The 12,100-nt window shown below is 28.7% G+C and overlaps 1 protein-coding gene across 1 annotated transcript; it reads right to left on the reverse strand.

Annotated features, from left to right (window-relative positions):
- Positions 1 to 693: 693 nt before the first annotated feature.
- On the reverse strand, positions 694 to 5,898 carry LOC132933561 (uncharacterized; the record flags this gene model as incomplete). Its single annotated transcript, XM_060999830.1, has 5 exons — positions 5,612 to 5,898; positions 2,129 to 2,765; positions 1,325 to 1,393; positions 1,117 to 1,209; positions 694 to 795 (listed from the first exon to the last, which is right to left on the reverse strand). Coding segments are annotated over exons 1-5 (1,188 nt in total), but the record flags the coding sequence as incomplete, so codon positions are not given.
- Positions 5,899 to 12,100: the final 6,202 nt, after the last annotated feature.

Raw genomic sequence — 12,100 nt, forward strand, 5'->3', positions numbered from 1 at the left:
ATTATAGAAACGCATTTTTAAATATTTATACAGATTATCAAACAAAGTTTATGGTTTTTAAATAATGTAATTATTTTTATTTATATCATTATTATTATTATGATCCTAGTGCCCAACTAAAATATACCTAAATTTAAAACCATAACTGTATCTTTTTTTTATCTAGAAAAAAAAGTATTTATCTTTATCTAAAGGACTTATCTAATCCGAACACTGTTGTTACGGTGCCTGTACTTAGTACAGGTCGTCGCTGCGTACCGTGTCAATAATATAATTCTTAATTTGTTATAATGGTGAATGTACATTTGTATATGCTGTTATTATTTATTATACTTATCATCGCAAAATATATACGTATATAAAATAATACATAATAATGATTATTCTATCTACATAACGTTCTTAAGCCAGTACCTATTAAGGTCTGGAAACGATAAAACCATGACCCATTTACCAAACGACAAATTATCAACAATTCCATTGTTCATAATATTTCTTATATTTCTAGCATTTTAATTTGAAACGTACATTGTTGCAATATGTATATGATTAATAATATAATATTTTTCAATATTGTGTAAATACCTAGGTTATAAATTATTATATTTTAATATTTCAACAACTGTAAGGAAAATACTATATTAGTATACTATATATAAAATGTATTTAATTTTTAATTTTGATATAAAATATCTGTGTCAAGAAGGATTTAGTGTCATTGTTTAATTTCAACATCATTGGGTGATCTTTCATCTGTATCAATGTGATAACTCCACTAATCAGTAAAACGAGTATCTGTAAACAAACAATCAATTAGAATCGAAGTATAATATACCTATTCCAACTGACAAAAAACCCTAAGATGTAAAACAAATACAAAATGCAATTGATAGGTATAATATTACTGTATTGACAAATAAGAAACTAATGATTAGATCACTGATGTTTAACCCATGTTCCACTGTGTACTAGTCTTGGTCAAAATATATTGATATAGATAATGTGACAGAATGACACAACTATTAAGGATCAGTGGATACATTGGATACGTAACGATAAATCATACGAAAAAGAACTATACAATTATAACAATATGAAAAAACAACGAGTACTTACTGATGTAACAAGATTCAAATTTATATCGAAAAACCCAAACGCCGAAATTTGGTCCGAATCGCACACTGATATTTGATTCAAAAACATTTTGATCTGAATAATAAAATATTAATAATTACGAAATAAAAAAGTCATAATATCTTACTAACCTATTTAAATATATAATCAAAATTGAAAAAATATTACAATCGGTAAACAATTTATATACTTGTCGTTTTTTGTCCAAGTGTAAATTTGAAATTCGGTATAACCGTAGGTATGATATCATCTTCAATCTCTGTAAAATGATTTTTTGAAATGCAATTGTCCACGTTAAGTTTTGAAATATGCTGTATATAATTTGAGGTTTGGATATTTGTTATAACTGTGTAGGGTTAGGTAAGGAAGTGATAGTTAGTTTATTAAGAAAAAAAAAATTTAATGGGAACAGGTTAATTTACCAATACCTATCAATGATCGTTAAAGTTTTAGGTAAATCAAAAAAAAAAATATTATAATTTTCTAGTAAACCTTTTTTTTTGTTAAGGTTAAACAACTGGTAATAACTATGGAATTTTCTATTTCATTTTTAAATCTTAACAAATTCACATTTTAAATGACGTAAAAATGCTTGAAAATATAAAACAATGATCCTTTAATCTAAGGAAAATAATATGTGAAATACAAAAACACAATTTTTCTTTTATATGCATTGAAAGTTCAAATGTTGACAAAATTCCTCAAAATGCCGAAGATGTTCAAACTTTTTTTCAGTTATAAATTCATAATTGTTTTTATTTTTATAGCTTACATTAGACATTTTGATAGAAGACTCCATGTTCCTACCATAAACCGGAAAGTAACATTAATTTTGTATATGAGTTTGAATTAAAGATTTTTACAAAATTATCAAATTTTTGATGTTTTGAGGTAATTAAATTTATTTAAAGTAAAATATAGTAATCAGGGTATGAACAAAGGTATAGTTAACAATAACATAAAGATGAGCTGGCTGAATAATACTTTGAATTACCTTCTCATTTATGGATGAGACGAAAACGATAATGGACATCAAGAACGTGACAATTTGTACGTGGACTATTAGAGGTAATAATCGTACGCAGTTATTTTTGGTTGAATGAAAGCTGGTAAATACTTCACTGTTGACAATAAAATAAACACCGATAATCAAATTTATATAGCTGGTTGTGAATAACCCCAAAAGCAATGGACCGTAACCAAGAGTAAACATTTTTAGCAAATCACAGAGTTCGGAGTGTAACAGCCGCGTATTTTCCATCAAATCCACTATTTTGATGTGTGTCCATTGGCCGGAAGTGGTAACTAAGTCGGCAGGAAGACAATTCCAAAAATCGTTTAACGTCTGGAATCTGACATATAAGTTTTGAAGAAAGAAACATGATGAGACCGTAACTGCATAATCCATTACAAATGGTATAGTGAATATTGCATGGGTTGTCAATACCACTATGTTTTCTAGATGAAAGGGTAGACAATAATAATATAAAATCTTAAATCCAATAAAGTATCCAAATAATGATATAAAAATCGTATTCCAATGTTTTTTTGTCCATGAACGCTGTGGGGTCACCAAGTTTGTTGAGAGTGGTATAATTTTTCGATCAAACTCTATAATTCCATTAATAAATCTGAAAACAAAAATAATGAAAACTCATTATTGTTACGGATTATTACAATAATACATTACTTTTATATATTTTAATTTGTCTCGTTGCCCTGAGTATTAAAATGTAACTATAAATACACATAAAACTAAATATAAATAAATATATACCAATATTTTATATTTCTAATTAATTTTAGGTACTAAATTCTACTTGAATAATATTTTTAAAGTAGTAAACTTTATATAATTTATAGACCATATAATAGTAAATGGTTTATTTCACTGGCTCAGTGTTGATGCTATTCCTCGTGTCCATTTTTTATTAACGGTTAGTATGGTCACTGTTCTGTGTAATGTAACGATGGTGTTGAATTGCGGCCCAATCCCTAAATCAAGTATAATTACGATTAAGGTTTATTAGGGGGGCATATGAATGGTGCTCCCAGTTATCAGAGGGAAGGGTGAATTGCGGTTCCATAATAATAATTATCACTTCATTGAATATGAATTTCAAATCAAGTAAACGGTTGATACCCAATAAAATGTCTGTACCAAAACAGAAAACAGGATTTCCATTTACTAGTAGTCGGTGTAAACAAATGCAAATATAAAAATAATCGATCTAGGAAATGGTTACTTCCATTTGTCCCTATTCGCGAAATAATTATATAAGTAATAGGTACATTCTATGTATTTGGTTATGTTAAATAATTGTATACCTATGTGTATTGTACGATTTATCTTCACTACTGTCTTATAAATAATTTTAAATCAATGAATAATTCAAAATTAAACTTATCGTTTTTAACAATAGAATAATTGAATCACAAATTCCCAGATTTAAATACAATCATCTTTTTCATGTTACTATTTGTGGGTGGTCAAGATATTTGAATTTAATGTTTATTTCAGAAATCAGATTTGATAACATTGAAAAATTAAATTTTAAATTACTCCATGAAGCAAGGAATGTTGTGGTTAAAACCAAAGTAGGTATATTATTATATATGAGTTAAAATATAACAAACAAACGTAAAACAAATACAAAACTTTAAATCAATAATAAATATTAATTCCTATTAATCTACTACTTAGTGAGCGTAGTACTAACTAAATAATATAATATATTTGCGTTTACAAGCGTGCGAACTATACGACGTGCAACAAACTTAGAAGAAAGCCTTCAGTGATCCAGCAGTAACACCAACATGAAAAACATTGTATATTATTTACAGTGTTGCCCACGTTTTCTCTCGCTCGCTGCGCTGCGTTCGAACAAAAAAATTAAAATATCCCTCGACTTGAAATGCAACACTACTACAAGATAGTCACAGGATAACCACAGTATAACAAATTACAGGGTTTCATGGTTTGTTTATTATAAATTAATAGTTTCCTAATTATGAATATTCCATATTAATTGCTTACAAATAATATATATTACATGGTTTTTTTATTTCAAATTATGTAAATTCAACGCTTGTACTTTCCAAATTAGTTGATTCGAATTTAAAAATTAAAAAAAAAATGTATTCAAAAAACATCTTTTTTGAAATGGTAATTTCAAATATTTGAAATTAAAAGAATTTATGGCATTCCAATATTTCCTTTACGAGTCCGACATTATATTATTTCAACGACGGAACAGCGACATGGTATCCAAGTGCGGACGCCTGCAAACGTCGTCATAGCTGACCATAGTACTTTTTAAAATAAACAGCGCGAATAACACAAATTTATGGTAGAGGACGCGCACACACCAGGCAGCGGTATCCACGATCGTTTGTCCAATATATCGGTTTGTTAAGCATGGCGACCATATCCGTCTGGTTAACGTTGTGGTCGACTGAGCGTAGTCACAAAACAGCAGCTGATTAAAAAGCACAAAAGGATCAAACAAAACGTCTAATGGCATAGAACACAAAATTAGGTAAGCTGTAGGAAGACCTATATAATTAATGAAATGTTAACCAATGACTTTTTTTTTGTGTATCTGAATGTCAAGTTCATTCTCTTAATTTCAAGCATGTAAACTTGTTTACTTTTAATATTATTTGAAAAGTGGGAGTATGTTGAGCTGTAATGTATGTATAGCTGTAAATACAAAATCAATGTATCATTACGAATTATAAAATTGTAATCAAGATTCATATTGTATACAATAAATATGTTTTTGCATTGTGTCATGGATACAATAACTATACATATACGTCGAAGTATAATAGGCAGTAGATACCTATACAATTCTGGATATCTAGAAATTATAAAAGTATAATAATTGAGCGCGTATCATAATCTAGCTATAGATTAATCCAAGCTTATTCTAGAAAACATGAAATATTGAGATTTATATGATTTTTTTAAATAAATAGTAGTTAAGTATTAAATCAATATACAATTAAAATTTTTTATCAGCTGGGTAGTCATATACTTACTACCACTTTATAGTAAGTAATGTACAAAATTGCTTAGAATGTGAACCGTTGAAAAGTATGATGATTGAGCGCGTATCATAAACTAGCTATATATATATAAATTAATCCATGCTTATTCTAAAAATATTGTCACATCAGTAAATGGCAGATAAGTCACGTTTTCATAACATTTATTTGCAAATAGTACTAAAAAATATTTTACTAAATATTTCCTTAATGATTGATTATAATATTGGCAACATTTTAAGAATACCTATATTTGGGCACAGTTTATTTTAAAGGTTTCGCAAACGTATATTTTCAACTTAATCGTGTGATATAGCTGTAACTTATATTTAGTTTACTTATTTTTTCAATTATGTAACAAGTACAACAATATTATACTAATTTTACATTCTTGAGTAATTTATGTTTAAAAATAATAAATATATACCTGATAATCCATTTTGTTGATAGTCTGGCTGCGATAATGATAATCCAAAATTTGAATATATTTAATGTTTGAAGTACAAACCAATCTTGTTTGAACTGATTAAAATATAAACAAGTGTATATCAACAATACAACCATCCGTGCTATTTCTAGAAATACGTTAATCTTCGAAGTTCTATTTTGAACCAAAAATCCAGTCGGATCCACAGTATACGAAATATCAATTAAGCCTAGACACTTGCATAAAATTAAAATAGGTCTTAAGGTTATTTGAAAAACAGTCGTCATTTCGAAAGCTTGTTTCCAAAACTGAAATTAAAGAACAAATGTTAGTTATTTTATGATAAACATTGTAGACATCGAATTTTGATGACGCTCAAATTAAACGACCGTCACACATCATTGTTTATTCATTATTTATTATATAATTGGAAATTATTCAGCATGACGCAATTGAATGGTATTAAAAATATTTTAAATGAAAAATGATCGAAGTCATAGTAATTTATTAGCTTAAACAAATATAATATGGTTACATGCACATTATAAAGGCATTATTTAGTAGGTACTAAACCAATACAATAAATATAGGTCAGGTGTACAGTAATTATGGTTTTTGTTTTTAATTAAAATTCTTATTATTAAAATATTATTATTGTGGTAATAGTATGATAATAGCCAATTGTAAGTAATAACTTATTACCACGGCTTTAGATAGTGTTGTTGCAGTACGCTGTATTACTTACAGCAAGACGTTTATGTGCCACAAATGTACATGTTCAACAAACGAAAAATAAGAATCGAAGTATAATATACCTATTCCAACTGACAAAAAACCCTAAGATGTAAAACAAATACAAAATGCAATTGATAGATATAATATTACTGTATTGACAAATAAGAAACTAATGATTAGATCACTGATGTTTAACCCATGTTCCGCTGTGTACTAGTCTTGGTCAAAATATATTGATATAGATAATGTGACAGAATGACACAACTATTAAGGATCAGTGGATACATTGGATACGTAACAATAAATCATACAAAAAAGAACTAAACAATTATAACAATATGAAAAAACAACGAGTACTTACTGATGTAACAAGATTCAAATTTATATCGAAAAACCCAAACGCCGAAATTTGGTCCGAATCGCTCACTGATATTTGATTCAAAAACATTTTGATCTGAATAATAAAATATTAATAATTACGAAATAAAAAAGTCATAATATCTTACTAACCTATTTAAATATATAATCGAAATTGAAAAAATATTACAATCGGTATACAATTTATTTATTACTTGTCGTTTTTTGTCCAAGTGTAAATTTGAAATCCGGTATAACCGTAGGTATGATATCATCGTCAATCTCTGTAAAAATAATTTTTTCAATTGCAATTGTTTAGTTTTGAAATAAGATGCATATAATTTGAGGTTTGAATATTAATTGTTATAACAATGTAGGGATGTGATAGTTAATTTATTTTGATTTATAGTTTTTTTTTATTTAATAGTCCTTGCAATATTAATTATATTATCTATATTATAAGATGGACATGGAAGCAGGTTAATTCACGCTAAGAATGCTCATCATTCTATTATCCTTAAAAAAATGTATTTATACAAATTTTTATTTTCAAAATTTGTAAATATATTTATATTTTATACTGTAAGCTGAATGTTAAGTGATTTTTAAGTTTACACGATCTTTATTACAAATTAATTTCTGTATACGGAGTGGATAAATTGCGTACCCGAAAAATGGTCAGAATAATAAAGGTACCACGTATAGGTAGTGCATCTCATAAAATATAATACATTTAATAATTAAACAACAAAAAAAAAATTAAAAATTTTCCATGACCATAAAAAACAAAAGTAAAAATTTTTTTTTAATTTTACCATGTATGGAAGATTCTAATACAAACATTTATCAAATGTTTACGATTTTTTGTTTTTTAATTTTTGTAAAAAAAAATGATTGATGTGAACATGGTAATATTTACCACTGCATAATATTTAATATCGTATACATTTTAAATAAACTAATAAATAATTAATATAAATTTCTGGTAACCTGTAGTTTAAACCAAATTTTCTGACACTACATGATATTTGACTGTCAACTGCAAAGTGATAGCTAATGATAGGTAGCTAATATTTTAAATCAGATATACAACATTATTTATGACCACAATTGTCAAACTATTATATTTTTATACAATTGAATGCGTTAAATATATTTTTCTCTTATAATTATTCAAATTAAAACTATTTTGGGAAAAGATGAGAGTACCGAGACAATAGACGGCTAGTTATAGCCTTGAGAAACGTTTTGAAATATGTTCATTTTTTTTCAAATTACTCTCGGTAAAATCTTTTTCACTTTATAAAAATGCTTGAAAATGTAATACAAAGTTCCTTATAAGTTTTTTTAATATATGTTAAAAAATGTGAAATACAAAAACACAATTATTATTATTTGCATTGAAAGTTCAAAAGTTGACAAAATTCATCAAATTGTCGAAAATGTTCTAACTATTTTTCAGTTAGAAATTCATAAAAGTTTTTCTTTTTATAACTAACATTATCAATTTTGATAGAAAACTTCCCACATGTTAAAATTCCCCACATGTTCCTATCATAAACAAAAAAAAGTTTACCGAAAAGTAACATTAATTTTGTATGACAGTTTGAGTTTAAAATTTTTACGATATTGGATTTTTATAGGTTAATTAACAAAGTTTCATCAATCAATTTTTAATGTTTTGTGGTAATTCAAGGTATTTTAAGTAAAATATAGTAATCAGGGTATGAACAAAGATACCTATGGTTAATAATAATATCATGATAATCTGTCTGAATAATACTTTGAATTACCTTCTCATTTATGAATAGTAGCGATGATTATTCCTCGTGACCAATACAACTGTTAAACAAATAAAAATATATAAATAATCGATCCAGGACAAAAAGGTACTTCCATTAGTCCCTAATCAAAAAATAATTGAACATTAGATACGTACTTTAATAATAATGTGGTATGCTAAATAATTGTATATCTATTTGTATTTTACAATTTATGTTCACCGCTGTATTATAAATAATTTTAAATCAAATAATATTTAATAATTCAAAATTAAATCTATCATTTTTAACAATAGAATAATGAATCTCAAATTCCCAGATTAAAATACATTCACCTTTTTTACATTAATATTTGTGGGTGGCCAAGATATTTTTATTTTATTTTTATATGAGGAATCAGATTTTATAACATTGAAAATTTAATTTTTAATTTATCCTATGAAATTAAAAAATGTGTTGGTTGTAGCCAAAGTAGAAATAATTATTGATATAATAAATTAATTACGAATCATTGTAATCAAGAGAGTTCATACTGTGTATAATAAATCGGTGTTTGCATTGTGTCATGGATACAAGAGCTAAACGCATTGGTAAGTAGAAGTATTATATATAGGTAGGTACTTATTGTAGGTTCCTATACAATTCTGGATAAAAATGATAAAAGTATCATAATTCAGTGGGTATAGTCATAATTTACTAGCCATAAAATAGTCCATGCTTATTCTAGAAAAACATGTAGTATTGAGAATTATTTGATTTTCTGGACGCGCACACACCAGGCAGCGGCATCCGCGATAGTTTGGCCAACATATCGGACTGCTGAGCATGGCGACCACATCAATCTGGCCAACGTGGTGATTGACCAAGCGTAGTCACCAAACGGCAGCTGATTAAAAAGCACAAAAGGGTCGAACAAACGTCTAATGGCATAGCACACAGAATTAAGTTAGCCATAGGAAGACCTATATAATTAATGAAATGTTAACTAATGACTTTTTTTGTGTATCTGAACGTCAAGTTTATACGCCTGGATTTCAAGCACGTAAACATATTTACTTTTAATATTATTTGAAAAGTGGGAGTATGTAGAGATGTAATGAAGTACTTGAGTAAACACAAATTAATGCATCATTACGAATTATAACATTGTAATCAAGAGTAGTAGTATTGTGTACAATAAATATGTTTTTGCATTGTGTCATGGATATAATAACTATACACATATGCCGAAGTATAATAGGCAGTAGGTACCTATACAATTCTGGATATCTAGAAATTATAAAAGTATACTAATTGAGCGCGTATCATAAACTAGCTATAGACAGTGTTGAGCTCAGATAACAAAAATACTATCTAGATAAGATAAAGATAATTTCGTTAACAATTATTTTTTTTTATTTAGATTCAGATGATCATTTTTACTTTTATCTAGATAAAGATAAAGATACATATTTTTTTTATCTAGATATCATAATAGATATTTTTATTTTTTGTTTAAAATGCGCAAAAAATAAATATATTGCTTAATTATTTTATACAAATTCTTTTAGTATTTTACTATTTTATGACCATTAATTTTAATAAACAAATTTTTGTATGCAATTCCTTATTTTAATTGTTAAACAATGATTTATTTCTGTGTACCTCTCCAATCAATAAACTTCAAAACATTTTGGAATTGTAATATATAACTAGGTATATAAGTTTAGTATCTTAAAACAAAATTCCATTAATATGATGTTTTAATATAATATTTATAATTTTAAATATCAATTAAACAAAAAGTATTTAAAAAAAAGATTTTTTTTTAAATATATACAACACATTATTTTAAAATAAATCAGCTGACAGTACAGTTTACACTTTACAGCTAATATGGAAGTATACATAAATACGTTCAAGGTTGAAGTTCTACGTTGAGCGACGACTGCGAGTGAACGTTAGCAATTGAATAAGAATATAATATTATTGTTTTCGAGATACCTATACCAAATATTATTATGTTCTGAGCTATTTATGTTCGATTTACTCTCCGGACACCGCCTCACTATCCAAAAATCAAGATAATATTATTATTATAAAGTGAAGTTGTGAACGTCTAGCGGGACAGTGCCGAATTCCGAAGACTATACTATACTATAATTTATAATAATATACTATAACTATATAGAGTGTAACATCACAGCATTTTTTGCCTTATTATTATAAAAATAATGAACATACCCATACCCATATTATCGTTTACGAGCATACCTCATTGTTCTATTGTTATGGTAATCGCGCGCTAATGCAGAAATGACCGCAGTATTATGTAAAAATCGTCCCCCGGCCCCCACAACCCGCAGTGATCGGTGTCTGCACGTCGCAGCTCACGGCCGCCGGTGCTGTCGGCGCCTCCGCCGAGTCCGGCGGTACCGCACCGGCATAGCAAAAACTGTGAACATCCCCGATTATTGTAAAAATTCCCGTTACGATACGACACTGACCTGCCCCACTTCAACAAAAAGCTCCGTCGCCGGCTCGGCACCATCGCCGTCGTCGGGTCTCTACAGTACAATGTTTTTCGATCTCTTACCAACGACGAGCCACCTACCTATTCGATTTCTCTTACCAACGACGCTCCACCTGTCTGGTCGAAGTTTTTTTCAACGACGCTTCACCGGTTTGGTCGACGATTCGCCTTGCCAACGACGCTCCACCTACCTGGTCGACGTTCTGACCCTTGATTCGGGTTCTTCTACGTCAACCACGTGTCCACGTTACGCCGTCCGACAACCAGTACCCACTGACCACCAGCATGATGGGCTAAGTAAACCACGAGGGTCCTGACTACGGGCCAGGCTGATCCAGTCAACGTCACCACCACGCAGTCAACCGTCGTAATATATAATTTTTCCACCCTGTCCCCCTTTTTTTTATAACATTTTCCCGGTAACCCTGTGAGGGCACACCATGAATAACATGGAGTGCAGCCTCCAGTGGGCTGAGAAAAATGTGTCAAAATTGTTATAATTGCTATGTGCCAACCCGTATTATTATACCTTAATGCCGAAATTTTTATTATACCTAATGTCAAAACTTATTACTATTTAACTTATAAGTTATAACCATGTAAAATAAATCCACATGATTACCTAAAACTCCCATATTATTATTTAACATATCTTTTCCCCCAAATAAATCCTCGGCATTCAGCTTGCCGTTGCGTGTAACAAAGCCTATGAGCTCCACCGACTTGGCCCTCGGGTCATCACGCGGTGCGGCTCATAGGTCATGACGAAAGTGTTCCCCTTTGGTCGTGGGTGGTTTTTGGTAGCCTCACAAACTACCAGATTCTCACAAGAGTATAGAATATTTCCATTACGAGTTCACAAAATAATGTGCGCTGCTGGGCGAGGGTTTTACACTTTTACGTAATAACAATATTATTTAGCTTTATATAAATAGACAAGAACGATATTATTTCATTGAAACCATTTCTATAAAATAGTAGGTAATCCACATTACACGAGAAACGTAATAATAAATAACAAAACACATTCGTATGAATATTATATTATTATAAATTATAATATAGTGATTTTATAGTATTAGATTGTTATTATCAATACAATTA

The sequence above is a fragment of the Metopolophium dirhodum genome, chromosome 1 (genome assembly GCF_019925205.1).
Source record: "Metopolophium dirhodum isolate CAU chromosome 1, ASM1992520v1, whole genome shotgun sequence".
Lineage (NCBI taxonomy): Eukaryota > Metazoa > Arthropoda > Insecta > Hemiptera > Aphididae > Metopolophium > Metopolophium dirhodum.